Below are 22689 nucleotides of genomic sequence, written 5' to 3' on the forward strand. Positions count from 1 at the left end.
TGACAGCCCACCCATGACACCAGACGGTTATGTTTCAAAATCATATTGTCTTTGTGTGTAGAATTTGTATGTACTCCTCTTTTGTAGGTGAATTGGTTTGAGGGTGCTGAGAATTTATTCTGATGTTTGACTATTTTTTGGGGAAAATAATGAGCAACATATAATTATATGAACTGTTATTGATACTACAATGGTTATGTTGAATGTGTTGCTGAAAAGAGGCTGTAGAGTATTTTTATCTTTTGTCTCAGTGACTCAAAGATCTGCATTTACTTTGAATATACATACTGAATTAACATATCTACTCAATCACTCCCAGCTCAGGTCGCAAAGCATGTGTAGTGGTAGTTAATAAAAGGAAATGGATATTAAAAACAATCACATGTGACAAGATTTTGTTGTGTGATGTGGCTGCTAAAGGGTTAAAGAACTGTAAATAGACAGTAGATCTAAAAAGAATTAAAAATGTATATGCGCTAAATTGGATTTAAACACGTGCGGTGTAACTTAAGTCACAATTTTACCACTTGAAGCCTCAAGTCTGCACTTCAACCAGACCTTGACATCTTTTCATATACAATTGCCACCTTCTTATAAACATGTATTTCTTTCACTGCCTTTGCCGATTTTCTGTAAGACTGACTTTTTGTCAAAGCATGTCAAAGTCGTGTTTTGATAGATTTCCCCCTTTTTGTCCATCCATGGGAATTCTTAGTGGCCCAACAAGCTCCCTGTGGAGTGTTCCCAATCAGAACTCTGGTCCAAATATAGTCATTCTCTACTATAATCTCACAGAAATGTTGGATTTTGGAGGAAAAAAGACAACAACAAAAAAAACCAACCCTAAGTGAATTGTTCTTTGAACTCCTGTTGATCAACTCCATGCATCGATGCTGAAAATTCCCAGAGAGATTTGCATCAGCTGAAATGACTAATGATTTCTCAACACATAACAGCTACGTATGCAGTTTTGGCAGATAGTTGCTGCTCAGTGGGGGGCGTAGAGTATGTTTAAAACACTCACTATGAATAAGGTTGAAAAAAGGTTTTGGCCCTATAAGTGATACCCTATAAGGGTGGGTGAGGGCTGCCTTCCAAAAGATGTGTGTGTGTGTGTGTGTGTGTGTGTGTGTGTGTGTGTGTGTGTGTGTGTGTGTGTGTGTGTGTGTGTGGATGTAGATTGTAATGTGGAGTGACAATCGCGTCTACTTGAATGATGGGGGGTTTAATCTCTAGTGTCACACTGCTTGAGCGAATTCCGATGCCCCACTTGGGCAAAATATATATGATATCGTCCTTTCCCATCACCACCACACACATGATCTTTAAATTGAACCCCAATATGTTTTAGTCTTAGTGTTCATGGCCTTCTTGTCCCCAAGTGAGAGCAGGTCCCCCCTCAGCAGGGACTATGTAACCAAACAATGACCCCACAATGGTGGAACATAATATTCACAGGACTTTCCAGAAAATGACCACAATTTATGACGTCCACTTGGGGTTTCATATTAAAAATCAACATGCTAAAATCATCACACTATGAAGTCATCTGAGCCTGTGGCCACACACCCACTAGTGTAGAAAGTAATCCACCTAACGACGGGGGTCTAAATGCAACCGGGGACCACACATGGTCTTGTCATCAACGACGTAAGAAGGTAGCCGGCCGGGATTGAGCTGCATGGTAGAGAAGGTTTGCAGAAAGGAATTCAAAGGGGTTGGGCTTTATGTTAGGTCTGGTTCAACCTGTGTGTGTATGTGTGTGGTTTTAGTCGCGGGTATGCAGTCACATGAGTTTAGTCAATCAAACTTTCTCTCTTTTGGCACTCAAACTCTATTTGAATTTGGACACATTTGTTTGCAACATTATATTGCCTTGAAAATGGAATACTGTGTATTCAAAAGATGAAGATTTTCATTTACACACTTCAGGAAAAAGCTTACAATGTTGTGTCTTCACTCTTGTAATCTGAAAGGTGAATTCCAGAAAGGTTCTTTAACGCCCTTTTCATTCAATTTACCTATTCGATGTCTATGTGAGAAGGGGTGTTATCTGGGCAAAGGTGTGCACTAGACATTCTAGGCGCCAACAAGCATGTTTGTGTCCACAAATAGAAATATGTTCAATTTGAGAGAAAGTGTCAGAAAGTGTGTCCAAGAGAAGAGGGTGCTTTTGTGCAATAAATTCAGAGGAGCTTGATAAATGTGGTTCCTTGGCATTTCCTGACGTTTGACACTCGAAAAGTCGCTTTCAAATTAAACTATATCTCGACGTAGTTTGGAAGGAACTGTAAGTTAGCATGACACACAATCCCTTCTGTGCAATAACTTCAGGGGTGTGCAATAACAATGTGCAAAATCTTAGAATGTGCAATGTTTTAGAATTTGCCTTGCCAGGATGTGACTCTTTATATTTCTATACTATGATTTTTAGATTATGATTTCCCCTTTCTCTTTTAAAATGAGCAAATCTGTGGCTTTCTCTTGCAACCAAGACAAAAGCATTTCTTGGTGATGTAGGCTGTAGTCCTTGACTCCTCACTGATACTTTCCTGAAATGCTGTTATGTCAACACTATCAAATTTGGTAATTCTGGCAAACTGGGTCCTGCCTTCTTTTCGGGTTCAGACCGGATTGCTTCACAATTACCTGCTCTCAAACTCTTTTTATACTTGAGTGGAAGTTTAAGGCCCTGATTGATATGCAACATGTTGTTTATATTTTTATTATTGGTTAAACCTCAAACTAATTTAAATGTGTTCTTTGAGTTTGAACTGGGCACTTTTTTATTTGAAAAATGATCAGGACACAATACACACGTGTTAGCCAGATGTTCCAATACTTTTGCTCACATGAAAATAAGGTGGTTTCATACAAAAGATGTTATATGATCTGATTAGTTGTTATCAGATCCAGATGTAAAGTAAGCACATGAAGGTGAAAAATGAAATGTTGATATTGTCTCATTTTCATCTTTGATGTCAAACCCAAAACCCTTTCAATTTCCAGCAAAAATAAAGGAAATGGCGTCAATTTTCCAAAATCTTTGGAGGGGGGAAAAAGCAGTTGTTGTGCGTGTGCATCGTGTTTTTTTTTTCCTTCAAACGATTGGCCTTACATGTGTAGAGCAGAATTTTCTTGTTGTTTTTGCTGGTCAGTTCAAAGGGGATTGTGTGGTTGCCAGCACAAAAAAAAAAACAGCCAAACATTCGCTGCCTTGTTGTCACGCATAACCTTGAATGGGGCAAAGCTCAAATTGAGAGAGAGGAAGCATTATGAAAGTGAAAAAGAGGCAGCATATTATGAAATACTTATATGGATACAAGATATTCTCCTATTCATTACTCCACTGTGTCTACGTTTTCTAATCCTGGCATTCTCGTCCTAAAAAATGTAGAGGTTATCCATTTTTTTCCCCCAGCTATTTTTGAGTTATGAATTTTACTCATTGTGAAAACAAGACATCTTTTTGGAACTCATCTTTAAGGAACTAGACTCCTCATTCGCTCTTAACAAATGAGATAAGAGATGTATCTGCTATCCTAATGAATAGGTTTTCAAAAAAAGTTTTATCTTTACTTGGTAGACCACCAACAGACAGGATAGGAAGGGCAGTTTCATGATAATCCCAAAGTTATGGGAAAATGGACAGAATCTTGTCTCCAAATCCTACACCAATGGAAGAGTTGGAGTAATGGGAATTTTTGAAGGTAGAAAAGTAATCTTTTTTTAAATAAAAGGGGATTCTTTCTTTGTTAAGGACTTAAAGTAGTAATCCTTTAAAAAGTAGACCAGCACTTTAACCTTCTCTATTCATTGTGCTGGTTTAGGAGACTCATGTAATTAAGGCTATTCTTTACAAGAGACATCTAAAGGGTCTCCTCAGCCATAAGATGCATTAGGTGCACAGGTAGGGGAAATTGAAGTCAAGCCCTTTGTCCTGTACAAAAAGTCAAAAGGCAAAGTATAGACCCAAAAAAACTATGAAATAATGACCATGTATATGCTGCAATTTATCTTATTACTGTTTTTTTTCCACAGCAATTTCAATTGAATTGAATGCTTTTATTATCATAATACAAGTACAATGTGATAGATTTATAGCTTTCATCACATAGTGCAGAAATAACAACAACAAATAGACAAATAAATAATCAATCAATAAATAAGTAGTCCAAGTGAGATTAGCAGAGCAGAGCAGCATTGTTCCCTCTCCAGTTTAGGAGGACTTTTATTGATTTGTAGAAGTTCAGTGCCACCCACTTTATTAAAGTCGTTGGTTTAAAATTAATTTCAATGTGAAAAGACATTTGTAAAATGTCAAGTAACCAATAACCCAAAAAATCTTTGACTTTAAGGCAGTGGAAAAATGGTTTTAGTTTAGCCAATTCTAGCAAGTTAATTTGACAAGCCAGTCAGCAATAGTGTTTGGCCAACCTGTCATCACAATAAACTTAAAAAAAAAAGAAGAAGCCAAAACTGACTTTGAAAATATTTTGGAATTGCATGGCCTTGTCAGTCATCTCAATAATAACACACAAGAAGTGTAATGGAAAAGTTAAACTAGTACAATGAAACAATAATGAAAAGTAATAAAAATATGACAGTGTCAATTAGAAGAAACGTCCTTGGATTTGCCAACAATGTGAAGAAAGGACTCAAGTTAAACATGCCAAAGAAACAACATACAAACCACACAGGATATTAAGTTTGTGGTCAGCAGGTGAGATTGACATAAACACACGCACACATAGACATATATATGCTGACCTTTAGAAAAGCAATCTCCCAGCAGAAGCCAGTGTGGTTTTAACCTTTGACCCGGCGACATCTCGTTTTAGTTACCGCGCTGTTACCTTAGACGCTGAAAAAACGTCTCTCATAATCTTTGTGGTAAGCTGTAAAGGCGCCGCTAATTATTTGTGGTCAAACCAACTGAAAAGAAATGCTGATGTTAATAGAGGTCACATTTGATTGAATCACGTTTGCCTCTGAAATGCTTTCAAACAACTTCTCAAATTGCCTTTTTTTTCTTGCTTCCAACTCGTCCACTTAAATATATTTTGAAACAGAAATTGTATACATTCATTCATTTTTGAAGCCTATGACAAAAATTGTATCTGGTTTTACTTTTAATGTTTTGAAACTTAACTAGATTTAATTGGAGTCCTTTAAATACCAAATAAGCAATTACTAATTCAAGAAATTTTAAATTGGTTGAAAATATGACACCTTTTGTTATGTTTATTTTAGGCGGATTAGCAACATCCACAGCTCTAGCACCCCTCAAGACCCTTACGAAGATAAGAGGTATAGAAAATAAATGAGTGAATATTTTTGTAGAGGCAAAATATTTGGTACAGAACTTGAATGGAATATTTTGGGTAAATGCTTATATTATTTTAAACTGATCAGATTATATTGAAGTAGTACTTTTCTTAAGAATATGAGACCAATCAACTCGAGATTGTCCTTTTAGGATGTGTGTAAAGCAGCCTAAAATGTTTTTATTCGATTCACATGGTAGAAGGAAGCCAAAGGTCCTCTGAGTTGAGGCAATATAGCTTCAGAAAAGCTCTCTAGAGACCAAACCTCTGATCTCCACCACTGCCTTCATCCCTCTTTTCCTTCGTTCTGTGTGTATTTGAGCAAGCGAGACCTTGTCACAGTGGATCCCCGCCATTGTTCCTTGGCAGAACTTTGACTGTGTCTGTGTGTGTCTGTGAGGATCTTAGTGGACGAGGCTAATCTGTGAGTCCCCGGGGAGTCTGAAGGACCCACCAGTAGACAGACCTTGTGGAATTAAGTGGCACAATAGTGAGTCTGTCTCTATATACGTGTATGTGGCTTTGTTTGACCTTTGTCTTTGTGGCTCAGTCAGCCTCTGTGGCTGTCCCAATGAAACCAGAAGCCACTCCATACTTTCATAAACCATATTTTCTTTATGTATATATCATTCTGCAAAGTCAAAGAACATATTTTTGTGTAATACTCTTAAAAAGTTAATGTAAACCTATATGTACATCACCTCATGTGATATGATATGCATTCACTTTATATATACTAACATCAGTTCAGGTGTTTCTGTTTGAAAGTAAAGGGTCCAGGATTATAAAGTAAAATTTGATCCACTTTACTATCTCATTAGCCTTTTTACTACCATAAAACTGTGTGTGTGTGTGCAAAGTTCAGAACTTTAGGACTCCCTCAGGGTTACTGGTGGGAAGCCAGTAGTTGTGTGTTTGTGTATATGTGCAAGTATGTTTGTGTTTGAAGAGTCATTTACAGCAGAGTGAGGTAGGAAATTAGCCTGAGGTCTAAGAAAAGGCTTTGTGTGTATGCATACTTGGTGGAATGATGGAAATGTGTGTGAACGCCTTTGTGCAAGTGATCCTTGTGTTTACATTGTGAGGCCAACCTGTGAAGTATTCTATGGTTATTTTTCTAATTCTATTGGAATTAGTGATACTTCTGCCATAACCTCAAATCTCCATTGGAATGCTAGTTGTCATGTTCTTTCCATGCTTGCGAACATTTTCTCCTAATATTCGGTTTCTTCCTATCTCAAAATCATCAGTTTACTAAAGACTTTGTCTCAGGTTTCTGTGCCTGGCTCGTCGATGACTGGCGAAAAGTTTGCGGTTGATTGGCGAGTGTCTAATGACACTAATGTTCGGATTTGCTCAGCTACATTTTGATGCCTTAATTTGACCAAGGTTTGGATGCTCTTTAAGTAGAAAGCAAAATGTGTGAGCTAAATATTGTAACCTTCTTTTGGCTCATTTCCCCCCGATGAAGAAAAAGCTCTTCTGTGTTTTTGGCATCAAAAGAAAGATAGAACAAACATGGAATGAGAAGTTGGATCTTATTTATCTTTCTACTTCAAAGGAACTCCAGAGATAGATTAATGACATTGCAGCTTCAAGTCACTGGGAGGAAATTCTGTTTTAAATCAGTTTGAATATTTTGTACTCCTTATCTAAGCTATTTTGTTTAGAATGGCGATGGAAGAGTATTGAAATAATTGCCAAACTATCTATTAAATAAGCCTTTGATGTAAATGTACGTCTATTGCTCAAAGAAAAACTAGTTTTTTTGATCATCTATTATTATATAGAAGTGTGAACTGTTGCCCAAAGGCTAAACCACGGAATAATCAAGAATGAAAGATGGGGGATGCTAAAGAGTCAACATATTTCATACAAGGTTGGCTGTTTTAAAGCCTTATAAACTAAATGTGCTTTAACGACTGTTTTGACAAAGCAAGCACCACTGTTATATTTAACGATGCACTCACCCATCTATACATAAACGGTTGACTTAATGAGCAGTTTTGCACATGCATACAAGAATATGCTTCCCCCCTCCACCCTGCTGCATTAGACACCCCTCAATGCGGCACAAAGCAAATCTTTCAAATATCGTATTTACTCGCATATAAGTCGCATTTGCCAGACAAAAAAAATGGCTTATATGCGCATAAAAAGACGACATGCACGAAACTGCAAATTAACAAAGACGAAACGCAATAATGCAAGACAATACAGCCAATACAGTCATTTATTTCAAAATAGAGAAAGGATAAACAGATAGAAGAGAACATACAAACTCCACACAGGTGGACCAACCTGGATTTGAACCCAGGACTCCAGAGCTGTGAGGACGGCAAGCCAACCACTCACCCTTACCGAATTACAGACATTTAAAGTGACCATGCCTTAAGTATCACTTCAGATTAAACTCACTTACACAGTTAACGGTGTGTCCAAGCAATGCCGAACAACAGCGTGTAATACAATTTTGAAGCACCATTAGCTTTCTTCTTCTTCCAATTAGTTTGCCCCATTGAGTATTCACAGTAAGTCGTCATTACATGTACTTAACAAGATTACATCCATACGCAGAAAAAAAAGATATTCTTAAACCTTTTGTAAAGGGATGTACGAAAGAAAAAACTCAATTAAAAGGATAACATTCAATTATTATACAGGAATGTAGTCTCTGGCATCAATTAAAGTGCTTTTTGTGTGATGAAGCACTTCTCGAGTACTGTATTCAGTTCACGCTCCAATCTCTTCTACTGCGTCATGCTTTTATCCATCGAAGTCTTAATGCTTGGCTGATCCTCAGTTAAATGCCACACAACCCATCCATTTACTTATAAAAGCCAACTTCAGGAGGAATCAGGTTTTTTATCACAAGTTTCTGCATGAAAGATCACAGATTCAGTTTGAAAGTCAAAGCTTTCACGCATATGCTGTTGCAGTATTTTTCTATGCAATTTCATCTCTGCTGCAGTGTTTGAATGGTGGAACACAATTCTGCTCTTGCCTGAACGTAACAGTAACAGTAATTGCCCTGTAAAAACAATGGGAAAGTTCATTTAAAGTCACATTGGTGTGTTGAAATGACACCCTGCTGAGTAATATTACTCCAACACTAGATGTTGTCACATTTACCACAGTGCAATTTCTGACATTTTTAACAGAAAAACAATCTGCACCAGGGGAGGCCAAGTCAGGTCCTGGGGAGCCCCTATCCAGTCTGTTTTCCATATCTCCATATCTCAATACTGCGTTTTATAAACCTGTGCGGCTTTATAGATGAAACAAATTTTAACATAGCCCATTCATTGACGGTGCACCTTATAGTGCGGAAAATACGGTATTAAACATTTCACCCCCACTTGGTTATAAGTGTAACATAAATCCTAAACTTCCTTCTCTCTGTTTCTGCACAAATGTCTCCTGACCATCAGCAGGCAATTATTAAAACAATTAGAGATACAGAATGAGTTTATTTATACATGTTACACTCGCAGAGGATGACGCACAGATGTTTTTAAAAAGGAAATAATATCCCCATAATGAGAACTTAACCCATATGTGATTTATAATCTGTCCAGTCCTATTCCCCTTTTCAAATCCCCTCACTTCACTCCTTTTTCCCGTTGTTCATTCTCTTGTGAACACACACACACACACACACCCGCACACAACGTGCATGCAGACACACAAACTTACAGCACTTATAAATGCACTTGAGAGTCCCAGGTCGCAAGGTTTATGGTTGTAAGTCAAGTGGGACAGAGCAGTGAAAAGCGCAACGGAGCAGAGAATTGGGGTAAAAAATGACATAGTGAAAAACAGACTGAGAAGTGGGACTGAAGAGAAAAAAATTCAGGCAGGGGAGCTAATTTAAAAAAAAAAAATTGACTGAAAATATTGTCATTGACCTCCCAAATAACCACATTTTAATGAACTTTAATATGATATTTTCTTGTCGTGGAACTGTAATACTGCGATGACACATGCACACAGCGATGATGGATGCCTTTTAAGGATGGGGCTAATCAGAAAATAAACATTAGGGACCATAATCTGTAGGTCATTAGGTGATAGAGCATGCCCAATGTTTGGCCATTATTTTGAACACAAACTGATGGAGGGTCCAAGGACTTGCTAACCTCCAGGGCAGAGTGCTGACCTGGGCATGTTGTAGGAACCGCTTGACCGTCATCAAGTTGTCCTCCCTGAGTGGACGCACACGACCACACTTAGTTTGTTTTCTATCTAAGTATTTTGTCTCAGATGTCTCCTGTTGATTTTAAAGAGGATAAACAGGACGACCTGGCACCAAAGATTGGAGAAGCTAAGAAATGTCCTAGAAGCATTAAGCAGACACAATGTAGATTTCCAATGAAAAATGCATCATAAAAAAATCCAATTACTTATTTGGATTTTTTATTATTTTTATATATATTTTATTTGAAATTATTATTCATTTCAAAATTAATTTGCACAATTTATTATGTTTAATTTACCAGTATGAAATCAAGAACAAGAATATTCTAAGAATGCAACTAAAGTACTTGATTGACGTTATGGGGGGAGACACCGCAGATAAATAGATAATATCCTCATGGACTGGAGGTAGCGAGAAACATAAAGACTCCCTCTAAAATGTGATCCAAAGCACACATGCGGCTTGTGGGCCTCATGCGGGAGTCTGGGCCCCAAGCCTCAATTAAGAGTGATTACACGCTGACCTTAGCGGTGAACTCCCACACGCGGGACTCTAGCCTGTCCTGATTAAACTGCGACCTCACCGCTGACCAATAGACGCTAAACACTACCAGATTAAGTCAAAGCTTGGCTGACACGCTGGGGGGCACCGCGTTGGGACCCGTATCATTTCATAAATGCTCACCAAGATGGCAAACTCCACAAGGAAGTCATTTTAAAAACACTTTGTTCTGCATGAAGGAATGACTCTATTAATACAGCTGAAAGAGGTTTGTACTCTAATACCATTTGACCTTTTCAATAGACTTATAAAAGTTTCTCTGGCGTAAAATGACTAATTTAGTCACAGTGACTTCACTCAGTAAGTTCTGATTCATTGAGTTTGACAAGGTATTTTTGTCAGAACTTACTTCAGCATGGCTCATTTAAGAAACCATCATGACTTTTGCAAATCTACTTTTTAAAAACAGAATTGGTCAAAATATCCTGTTTAAAATTTCTTCTTTTTAAGTAAAGTATTCAAATACATTTTAGTAACAAGATGAACATTCTACATTTGAGAATTAAGAACTGTACTAATGTACATAGTGAGATGTATTCTATTTACAAGCATTGAATTAATATTTCAGCTAAACTGATCATTTGAAAGGTCACCACACTCTTTTCATCAAAAGTTTTTTTTTCAAGGTTTACTATGATTTCTTGCCAATAAAACACAAAATGGAGGTGTATTTTGCTGCACTGTAATTCGTCTACTGAATCACAAAGCTAACTTGTACAGCTGGATTGAAATCAATTCCCAGTGCTCACATTTATCCTGCTAATCAATCTAGTGCCTACTATGCCTGGAACCCAAGGACAGCTGGGATACAATCGACACTGAACAGGCTCAATGGTTCAAATAAGCAACATAAATGTTGAAAGAAAGCAGAATAACTAGTAGATTTTCTATATGATAAATGGAAAGTACATACCTGCCACATTAATCTCCACCAGGGACGTCAAAGTCATTTTGCACCACTGGCCACATTAATGCCAACTAGATCTCACGTGAGTTGGGTGTCTTGCCCAAGGACTCTTTGACAAAGGGTAGTGCTAGCCAGAAATCGAACGTGCAACGAGCTCTCCCATTTGTTGTTTTTTTCCTACCCATTTGAAAAGAACTAGCATATTTTTATTTGATAAGAAGATTTTTTTTTCCAGCACGCATGGAAGTCCAGGTCTGTTCACTTTTTCTTGCCATAGCCTTGTCGGTTGAGGCTACACAGACTGACTTCACCACTACAACATTTCAGTGCTGGATTTGATGGTCTGTTGGGGCCTGTCATGAACCATTAGCAGAAGAGAAACTCAAACCATGGCGTCAAACTTTCTATTAAATGTGTGCAGCTTCTTTTTTGCATATAGAAAATATTTATTGTAGGGTTTTCCTTTTTTACTTAAAAAATGGTCTTGACTCACCTTGATTAAATGGCAGCATTACAGTAATCCCTCGATTATTGCGGCTTCACTGCATCACGTTTTTTTTGTTTCCCGGGGGATTTTTTTTATTAGTTAAATGTTTTTTTTAATTCATAAAATTGTTCAAAGGGAAGTTCAAAATAACTTCTGACAAATAATAATAAATCCCAGACTTTTATTCTCAAGTTTTCACCTAATAAATAATTTATGCAGATGTTGTGGTGGATTATTTGCCATCATAAATTGCATGTTCACAATTCCATGCCGCAATCACAATTCGAAATAGAGAATACTAAAATTCGACCCAATATGTGATGTCCATATATGTTGATAAAAGGTCTCTTTAATAAAATAGTTACATTTGATAGTAATTTAAATGAGTGCCTGAAAAAGGGCTAGCACACTTTAGCCAAGTGTTGAGTACCCTCACAAAATGAATGTTTTTACTTTTATTTTCCATGTATGCCTTCTATTAGGGAACCTTGAATCATTCACCATAAATATGCTATGAATGATGAAACATTTATAAAGAATCGCACGGGCTCTCTCGCTGGGACTTTAGAAGACTCTCCATATACTATACTTTCTGCACACCCGTACACAGTGGGATTCAATGTATGCCATTCCCACTCTGCACTCAAGGACCCCACTCTGATTGGTCAAAGTGACACAATGACAAGTTGCTGGGAAGTGTTCTTGTGTTTGATTTCCACACATGATTAAAAGAGTGTTGTCCTTCCTTGAAGGTTTTTGTGAGTCTCAGACAGAAGTATTTAATCAGACAATTGAGCGCAACTCTCCGACAAAGGGGGATTTGGAGAAGGGCCGATTCTGTCAAAGTCATTTATAGATTCTATGTATGTATTGTACGTAAACATTTCTATGGAGGGATTTCAAGAGTGGGGATCATGTTTGAACAATGCGAGTTGGACACTAAAACTCTCCAAAATAGCATTTACTCAATTTATTAGGATCATTCCAATTCACACCAAGGCCATGCCCAATAATGTTTTTATTTTTTTTACGTTTCGGCCCTCGACTCCATAGCTGTGAGGCTGACACGCTAACCACTTGCCTCACCGGGCTACCCAGAATAGTAATTGTTGGAAATAATATTTGGAAACTTTATGGCCAGTACAGAGGTGTGACTAGCGTAGAAACCAGACTGAGAAACAGGTCTAGACACTACATTGATCCAGTGGGAAATTAAGAATATGGGAAAATAATCTAGAGTGCTGCTTTTTGTCAGTCACAAAAAGTGGAGGCGTCCAGGGAAATAAAAAGACATATGGTCTAACTTGTCTGGGCTTGCTTCGATATGGCGACACTCTCTCGGCATTCACGTGAACATTTTGTCGGAAATTGTTATTCCTGCTCTCCATTAACGACATCCTCTGATGAATTATCGGGGCCATCTGGGAGCAACGTTTGTGCAATTTCATTTTCATGTCATCTTTCTGTAAGTAGCTTGTGGCCTCTGATTGCAATTCACGTAATTTTTTCCTCAATGGCCGCTGTCTCGAGTGCATTCCAATCAAGAGCCCCTGCCTTAAAGGCCACTTCAACCAAGGCTATCGCATACTTGACGTCAAATAGTTATCGTGCTGCTTGATTACCTAGGACTGTGGTGTCAAACATATGGCTCACGGGCCGGAAGCGGTCTGCTAGGGGGTCCAATCTGGCCAGTGGGATTGTTCTTTCTGACAGGCACTATGTAGCTCATTTGTACTTTACATACATGCATTTGTTTATTTTTTGAAACGGGTGCCATAAAAGCAGAATTTTGTACTGCACTTTGCCCAGTTTTTTATCACCAATTCTGGAGACATCGTAGTAAAAATGCACCGGAGTGGGCCTTCTGCCATAGTGAAGGTGTCCTTGATGATGTTGTTGGCAGATTGACAATTTGATAGTTGGAAGTTGGTCTGAACCATAAGGCAGACAGTGTAATGGGATTTTTGTGACTGGGATTGTCGCAAATTTTGAACATGTGCTGAATGCATATCATTGATTTGTAAGACAATAGTATTCGTTAAACCATCATTGTTTCATTGTAAACAAACAATAGATTAATTAAAAGCTTTATAGCAATAAATTAACCCTGTCAGGGACAACAGTCATTACAGTGAACAGCTAGTCAAAAGTTAAGCATGCTTCAGAGCATTAACCCTTTTATAGGACAACTTGTTATTTTTGGTCATTTGGAAAAACAAACAAAAGAGTGGCAATTATCATTATTATTATTTACAATTCTTAATGAAAGCATTGTACCATAAGTAATTTGCCTGACTGGGGTGCATGGATTTGATTCCCACTCAGTGGCAGTGTGATTGTGAGTGCGAATGGTTGTCTTTATCTACGTGCCATTTGTCTGACTAGTGATCAGTTTAGGGTGTTGCCTGCCTTTCCACGGAAGTCAGCCGGGGTAAGCTCCAGCACCCTGACAAGAATCAGCATGGTTGAAAATGAATGAATTATTAATTTAATCAGTTCCGGTTTATCCATATTAAAAAAAAGAAAATCAAATTCACGCACGAACAGGCACATAAGCATACATTCACACTTTTATAGAAGAAAGAAAATTCTGTTCCCGAATGGGAAGGCTACTTTCATTCAAGAATAGAGTCTACATTAATATGCAGTTGTGCAAAGAGAGAGAAAAGAGAGGGAGACAGATAGAAGGGGAGAGAGAGTGAGAAGGGGTGTGGTGGGTTGGGGGGTGTTGCTCTTTTCCTGGCTCCAAACATACTTGTCCTCTCCTCTGGTGCACATGTGTTGGGAGCAGTGAGGAAGTGTAGGAGCAGTTCTGACCCAAGTCAGTCAGTCCATCAGTGCGCCATGAGAGAAGCACACAGTGCATGCTCACAAACAGCATCTGCACTTGCATTATTTTGAAACGCAATCCCCTCATGTAGACGTTTGAGGAGAGAAGGAGCAGCCCCGGGTTTACATTCTTGGAATTTTCACTCTGATGCTTTAGATAGAGGGTGAAAACTGAGAAGTCGGTCAAGCCTGAAGACGAACATTTTTTAATCTGGAAGAATGACAGGATTTACTGGTACATTTATTCTGTTGGTGCTCCTTGCTACTTGCGTCTCTTCCAGCTGCAAGTCCAACGTGCCGCGCCTCAGACTCTCCCATAAAGGTAACATCCATCTGTGTATCTGTTTGTCTTTCTGTCTATCTGACCTTTGGACAGTGTGTATGAAATTGGACACTCATTTAATGTGCCGATTCCCAGTAAATGAGCTGTCAATGATCATCAGGTGAATAACAAAGATCCAAATTTAATTTAACAATCTGAATTTTGGATTTTCTGTTTTTTCATAAATGAATACTGTACTTTTGCTCATGCCGGCGATGTATTGTAATTGACAAAATGATGAAATTTTCTTCTGCTAGATGGCAGAAGGTACAACTATCATGTACAAAGTATTGCTTTTTATGACATAGATTTCCATTTACAATGTAAAATACGTGCTTTGGCTCATTGAGAGTCAGGAAACACTTTATGTATGTACTTGGCTTCTGTTTTGAGGGCTTCCTGCAGTGCACGTTGGAGGAAGGTAGCGTGCTATTGGGATGAGAGCCGGAGGTGTTTTGGCCAAGCTTCGCTCTTCTGCGGGATGTGATTGTCTCCTTATTAGAGTTTATTAGCAGCAGCCAGCGAGGACCCGAGGAGGATGTTGGCTAATTTATGAAGTGTGAAAGGGGGACTGTAAAAACTAACAGAACAATGTTCTATGCATAAAAATGCCCGAATCAATGTTGAGATGCAGCGCTTTTGTGAATGTTGACTAATAAAACCGCATTTCTTTTATCCCTCTCAAGCTACTGTAAGGAATCCCTTTTCTTAAGGGCAAAACGTGAAGGATGAAGACTTTTCGCAATGTGTGCTGAGAGTACTGTTGTTGTGAATCCTAGAAATCAGGCATTCTTTTATGTGCCAAAACCTTTGTGGGAACGCTTAAGGGCCTGTGCTATTCTATGCCAGCATAGTACTTTGTGTGAATGTTGAGATTCAAACATTCTCACTATGTTCATCTGACCTAAATAAGTCTTATGCTGTGAATACTCTTTTCTGCCAAAACAGCACCACTCTTTATCAACTGGGGTTTCTCTTGGTCAGGACAGTTTAGTCCTCCCATTTCTCAGTCTGAAGCAACTAGATCTCACAAGAGTTGGACGAGTTTATTTTCGGCCCAAAAATTTAATAATTGCCGCCATTGTAGCAGCATCAATGGAACTTAAAGATGATCATCCACAACCAGCATATGGAAATTGGACATCGATGATTGTCAATAGCAGGCAATGAGTTAATTTTCCATCATTCCCTTTTTTTTACTTCCCTTTTAGTGTAATTAGAAGTCACTTATAATAAATTTTGGATCATTTCCAGGTTACATCCTATTGGTTTTGGGGCATTATAAGGTTCCTTATAAACTCATTGGCTTCCATTGAAGACGCTGTATTGACGGCATGGGGCGAATGAATGAAAAGTGCACGCATTTGCTCACTTAACTCCTAAACGTCTGGTTTTGCGGGTCGCTTGTCAATAAATTGAAAGCATTTAATTATGTACGCAAAGGATGAATGAGCTACTAAGTGTCCATTAGGCAGAAGAATCCCGCAGGCCAGAGCGGACCCCATAGTAGGCCTCACCTTTAACACCACTGGTCCAAATAAACCAAAATGCATTACTCTGGCATCATACAGCTTGGGAGGATTGATGTAGGCAAACAGTTGTGGAAGCGGAGCCAGCAGGCTTCCCCAGGTGCAACATCTGTTGACCACTCAAATGGACAAAAAGTCTGACGCATTCCACATTTTGTCCACTTTTCACGTCCTGTGAATGGAATGACCAGATGTCCATGAATTGTGTGTATCAAGCCACGCATTTTGTCCTCTTCCTGCATCTGATCTGATTTACACCCGCTTTTGGCGGTGAGTCATTGAGAAGTAATGATAAGCTTGGAGAAGATGGTGCGTGTGCTTGCGTTTGTTTTCGACGGCTGTTGACTCTGTTATTGCCAAGCCGAACTCATTGTTAGCTTTCAGACAGGACAGAACGGGTTTGTATAGTCTTGATCGGTGATCAAAATCACACAGGATTTCCTTTCGTTCGGTACGGTGATTTCACTTGAACAGTCACGTCGTCTTCCTGTGAGAGGGACTGTGACTTTTAACACAGTGCTTAAAAAAATAAAAAAATAAAAAGAAAAGAGGGAGAAAAAGAACAACTCACCAAGTTTGAGAATTTTAAATTATTTAGGACTAGATTTTTCTTCTTCTATGCTTTTAAGTAGATATGAGTGAACTGTTATCACGACTTATTTAGGTATGCACTTTATAGTGAAGGTTTAAATCCCATTGTACTTGTATAATGACAATTAAGGCATTCAATTCAATTAATTACCTAATTTTTTGCAATATGTAAGAAGAAATAACCTTCCTATACGATCATTAATAACACATAAAGTCATCCTGATCTCATGACCTATAATACCACATGCTCAGATTTATATTTAGCATTTTTTTAAAACTTTTTTCCTTCAATCTCTTATTTCTAGCTCTCTCCCACCTTGGTGGGAAGAATTTGCCCAAAGCCTGCCATTCCCCCCCCGGTCTGACAACCAGCTTTAGCCCACAGGGTGTTTATATTCCCGGGAGGATTAGGAAGTAATTTAGCTACAGGAAAAGGTGTCATTATCTCATTTCAATCAATTCACGTGCAGAAGGCTTTGAAACAGGAAGAAAGTAATTTTTAAGCTCCTTTTTGTTTCCTGCTCCTTCATATTCAAGACCATCAGCGACATTTACATTTATATCAAAGTCCCTCGCACATTGTGCTCAAAGCATTAAGGCATAAAATAAAGAATAAAATCTAATTGGTTTGGCCTGCCTGGGACTTGTCATTCAATTGCACAGAAAATGTTTCATTGTCAAATTAGCGTACATTGAAGTCACCACGTCTTATAACAATATGTGGAACTCTTTTAAAATGTAAAAACCTCCAGGAAATGATAGCAATTTCTCATTACTTAGTGTCTTTCAATGCATGTCAATTATTTGTTTTTCCTCTCTCCACAACCTGGCAACCTCTATTATTCACCACTTTTACATCTATTTGAATGTACACACATGCAGGCCAACCTGAGGCGTGCACACATCCACACACTGTGTGTGTTATACAATATTCACTTTGTTTGGTGCAAAAATCGGGGGTCACTTGAAAACAGAAGCGCTCTCACCATTGGCCTTTTTTTTGTGTGCCAATTGCATTAGTTCACAGAGTCAAGAGTTCTGTTAGTTTTGTCTCGCCGCCGATGAATGAATTAGGGTGTTTACTCCCTTGGCACCGTCCGCCAACCGATACAAAGACAAGTGTTAGTTGTTCTTAGACCCAGCGGGATAATCTGAGGGCTTGGCGGAACCGACTAGAATGTGGCAGCCATTCTTGTCCTTGAGCTTCCTTTTTTCTCACTTTCACTATTCTTCTAAATGTCATGTTGTAGCACAATGGCAGCAATGTTTTTTTACTTTAGTTGAAATCAGGGTTGACAAAAGTGCGGCCAACGGGCCGGAAGTGGCCTGCTAGAAGGTCTGATCCGGCCTGCGGGGTTGTTCTGCCTGAAGCTCATTCATTCAGGATTAAACACTTAAAATTTTCAGACAACGCCTGATAAAACTAGATGTTTGTGGTTGTTTGATCAAGTGCATGCACTATACTAAACTTTGCTGAAATTCCTATTCGCAATCCCATTTGTTCATTCGTCCCCAGCCATCAAAACAGCGCCTTCAATGGCAGCCAGTGTGTTATTAGTGAACCATAAAATGCTGTAAAACCAACAAAAAGTAACCTGGAAATGGCCAAAATCGGCAGGAACTGACAAACCCCCTAGATCTTGCGTCTAGTAAGTCAACTTTTTTTCGGCCAAAAAATGAACTGGTCCTGCCGACATGAGAGCTAGATGGCATTAATGCGGCCTGCAAACCAAACTAAGTTTGACAACCAGCTGGGTTGTCAAAATATTTCCATTCCTTCGATCGAATATCCAAAAGAGAAAAAAATAAATCCTCTGTGCCACAAAACAATAAATGAATCATATGGTTAGAGCACTATCATAATTACAATTACATCCATCTGCTTAAAAGACAATAAAAACATCAATAGCATCATTTTATTGTCACGAAGAGTAAACATTGCAACACAACATGACCCTACTATGATCCCAGTCTAAAAAAAAAACAGTAAAAAAAACACAATAGTCCAGCAATTTACTGTAAAAACCTCCTCACAAAATCATTGCAAAAAAAAGACAATTTAGAAATGCTTTTCATTTTTCGACTGACCCGTTAAACCACATCACCGCACCCCACCCAACCATTCTGTTGGTCTGATTGCAACATTACCAATGGGGGGCCTCAAGCTGTAGGAGACCATTTGTCTAGTCATGCCACACCCTGAACACAACACTTCAGCTCTGCACTGATTTATTGGTTCTTTATTTGGGATGGTTGTGCAGTCTTGTTTTAGCAACTCGCTGTGCTTTTCAAAAGCCGCACTGTGGGTCCAGTTTTTTTCTTCTTTTTGTATAAACACTATTCAATCACACACCACCATTATTCTGTCTCCATCAAATGAGGTTGGTGTCACCATCTGTTCCACAGGTGGCCTTCAATCATCATACTAGACTTCATTGGAATCTGACACTCTGTTAATGTGTATTTAGAAACCATGAAAAATATGGTAGTCAAACTTAATGGAAGTGTGCATCTTGGCCCAATGTAGGTCAGATTTTTTTAAGTGGTCGGTCAAGTAATTGCCTCAAATTTAATCCGTAATAATATGATAAAAAAGACACTTAGTGATTTTGTCGTGACGATGTGTTTCCATCGCCATGGGAACCAACTGATCTCCATTGATTAAAGAAGATAAGCAATTGGTAGAGAGAAAATACCTCAAATGTATAAAAATCGTAAAAATCTCTTGAGTTACCAGGGAACATCAAACAATTGAGTTTTACAAATTATTTCAGTGCCGAGTGCATAGCTAGGTTTGTGACTATGTTCAAATATGGAAGCATTTTGTCACCAAATAGAAAAAGATTTGAATTTGACAGTCTAGGTTATATATTAAAGTTTCTATTTAACCCAAAGTTACATTGTTAGGGACTGGAATTACAGTTTTAGAAAAGTATCTTGCCAAAAGAGGATTAGATTTTGGATGATGTATACAAGAAACGATGTTCTTAAGGTCAGTCACATTAGGAAAATAAATTGAGAGATAATGAAAAGGGATAGAATTTTTGTGATATCACCATACAATAATAATAACAATCACAATCTTGTCATTTGTGAGGAACTGGGGAAAACAAGAGTGGATGATGATGTGATGGAGTAACTATGGACTCATATAAGATTGATAGTTTGATAAAAGGTTATGATAAAAATGCATTTAATTAAGGCCTGCTTGCCAAACAAAAGTATCGGTGGCGTGTAGTTGAAAAATGATAAAACGGAAGATAAAATTGTTATAAAAGCATCCGGATCAACATGTTGTCAAGCAGGGCGGGTAAAAAGGAAAATGGAGAAGAACAGATGTGATGATAATGACAAGTACCGAGGGCGATGAGCTAAGAATCTTGGCTGTGTTTTGATTGGCCCAACACAGACAATCAGAAGCCCCCAGAGATGATTGGGGAGACACACTATTTTTCTGTGTGTCTGTGTATGTATGATGGGAACAAATGAAGTGTACTTTTTCTTTCTTTTCTGATTGTTTTAATATCTTATTGATACTAAGTAGTGACAAGAATACCTTTAGTGTCATGGTTAAGCGGAGTTGAATGTCTGTGACAGTTGTACATCTCGACTAATAATCAATGATATTTTTGTGTCATTTGACCCCAATAGAACGGATTTTGAGTAGTAAAACGTCCTAACAGAAAGGACCAAGTCAAGGTGCAAAAACAGGAAAACAGCGGACCTACCTTGCTGCCACGACTCGATAGAAAATTAAAACAAATGACTTCTTGTTAGTTTGCAGTCATTACCAGTGTGTGTGTGTGTGTGTGTGTGTGTGTGTTGTCAAGGAAACAGCACAAGGCACAGGAGTATAAACATCGTTTTCCAAAAACAGTTGTTGTTTACCTTACAATACGGTCCAATGACGTCCTACTGTGTTGAGGTCAAAGACGTGTTAACGGTGAGAAACAATAATAGCAAATCAGGATATCCTGGGATTCACATTGTCATAACTTACTTTACGTAATATGGTAAGATTTAATTCAGGTATATTTTAGTTTTTTCTAAACCAACAAAGAAAAGATCTATATAAAGCAACAATAGCCAACATTTATTCCAGTACTTTTGGGGGGTCTATCACGGTAATTTTTCTTCTGAAAATAAAGTAAAGCAGGACAACCTCAAAAAGACAAGATGAACACCGTACAGCGAAATTGCCAGTTTGTATGCCAGAGATGTCAGCATGAGATTTGGAAATGAACGTTTTCACTCCTTCAACAAATCTTTCCACCTTCTAAAAAGTCTACTTCTTGGAGGCATCTGCTTTTTATCACTTTGCGGAAACTTAGAGTATAGCCAGGGAATTAATACCGTTTCCATGAAATGGTACTGCAAACCAGTAGAAATGTTTTCCTTATGTCTAATCAGGCCTAATGACATTGGGGTGAACACAACAGGAGCATTGACAATGTGCAGACCTCCACCGACGTTTATATATTGATCATATTATTACATTGCATTCTCCTTATTGCTACCAGAGCACCAGATTTCTACTCTCTAAATGAACGGTCCTGCATGGACGCAATGATTGATTAAAAGACAAATGTTTATCCTCGAAAACATTAAATGACAGTAAAGGATTTTTAATGTATGCAAATAAAGTCTAATGTGGGTTAAAAGTACAATTAGACACTTGATTATGTCTTAAAATAAACACTAAGTTAAAAAGATCAGAAATACTGCTCTTCACAGTACATACAAGGATTAACAAGACTTTATATTGTACCACATTGTCTCACGAATTGCAGCATGATGACAGATCTGCTATCGTCACACCAGAAAATGGGAACAAAGAAACCATTTCATGTGTAATTGAGTCAGTTTTCCTTTACTGGCTATCAAAGAAAACCAGTGGAGACAAAGCATGTCCTAAAAATCCACCCTGTCTTAAAATCTTGATAAATGTCTGCCGTGAACAATACCGTACATTCGCTGTATGCTCCAATTACACTTTTGTTAAATTTCCAACTTTCTTTTCTCATGAAGCCATGCCTACAGACTAATCAGTAAATTCAAAAATGGGAGCAAAGCAGCGAATGAGAAAGCAAAAAGCCTTTAGCCTCACTCGGATATGATACAATCCAGCACAGAGGAACACTGACACCGTAAACAAATCCCCAAATAAACCTTTGAAGTCGCCGAATCTGCGCAATACGATCGGCGAGCTTCGACACATCCCCAGAAACCAGGCTCTCTTTTGTGTGTCACTTTTAGTTTTGTTGTGGTGGCCTGCGGGGAACTGAGACACATTAAAGACAGATGTAGAGTTTTCCCTTATGGGTGCTTCCAAAGGCTGCGTATCGCGGCCTAGGAATCTCTGTGGGATAAATACCTGAGTGGCAAAGGTGAGGGTGAGTGACAAGGAGACAGATGGATGGACAGAACACATGAAACCCAAGACAAATTTGCCAAGATAAGGCGTTTGGAGACCAGGCAAATGAAAGCAGAAGTTAAGGATGGATGGCACTGAGTTATGATGGGGTGCAGTGAGGTTTGGATGGAGGGATGTGAGTGACAGATAGAAGGAAAGCTGGAGAGAAGACAAGTAAGACTTTTAATGTGGTCTTGTATGTAAGAGCATTTGTCTTTGAGCAAAAATAAGTGTGGAAGGCACAGTATATACTTTTACTGGCTGAGGGTAGGCTGACAAGCCACAACTTAAGTGGTTACTGTTCTTCTTGATCTTGGTCTTGAAAATTGGTTGCCATGTATCTTGGCCTGTTATTTATCGATCTTTGGAGTCCGATTCTGATTTTTTTTGTTTCATGGCAGATAAATTAATTGTAGATTTATAGTTGCTCGCAGGTTACGTGTTAGCCAGTACAGGACAAGCACACTCTTGTCACAGCCTCCAGCGTGTAGTTTGCTGTAGCATACTTGTTTGTTTTACTTTGAA

At 38.5% G+C, this 22689-nt stretch overlaps 1 protein-coding gene across 2 annotated transcripts in view; it reads left to right on the plus strand.

The window, feature by feature from the left end:
• The window catches only part of sema3bl (sema domain, immunoglobulin domain (Ig), short basic domain, secreted, (semaphorin) 3bl), a 70509-nt gene that overhangs the window by 17304 nt on the left and 30516 nt on the right, over nucleotides 1-22689 (plus strand). Inside the window, exon 1 of one of the 2 annotated variants that reach the window (XM_077730200.1) lies at nucleotides 14243-14631. The exons of the other annotated variant lie outside the window; for it this stretch is intronic. Coding sequence (XP_077586326.1) covers nucleotides 14529-14631 — 103 coding nt within the window. The 5' untranslated portion in view covers nucleotides 14243-14528. Of the gene's footprint in view, nucleotides 1-14242; nucleotides 14632-22689 lie in introns of those variants that run through there. 2 annotated transcript variants of the gene reach the window in all.

This window comes from Stigmatopora nigra, chromosome 1 (assembly GCF_051989575.1).
Source record: "Stigmatopora nigra isolate UIUO_SnigA chromosome 1, RoL_Snig_1.1, whole genome shotgun sequence".
In the NCBI taxonomy this organism is placed as follows: domain Eukaryota; kingdom Metazoa; phylum Chordata; class Actinopteri; order Syngnathiformes; family Syngnathidae; genus Stigmatopora; species Stigmatopora nigra.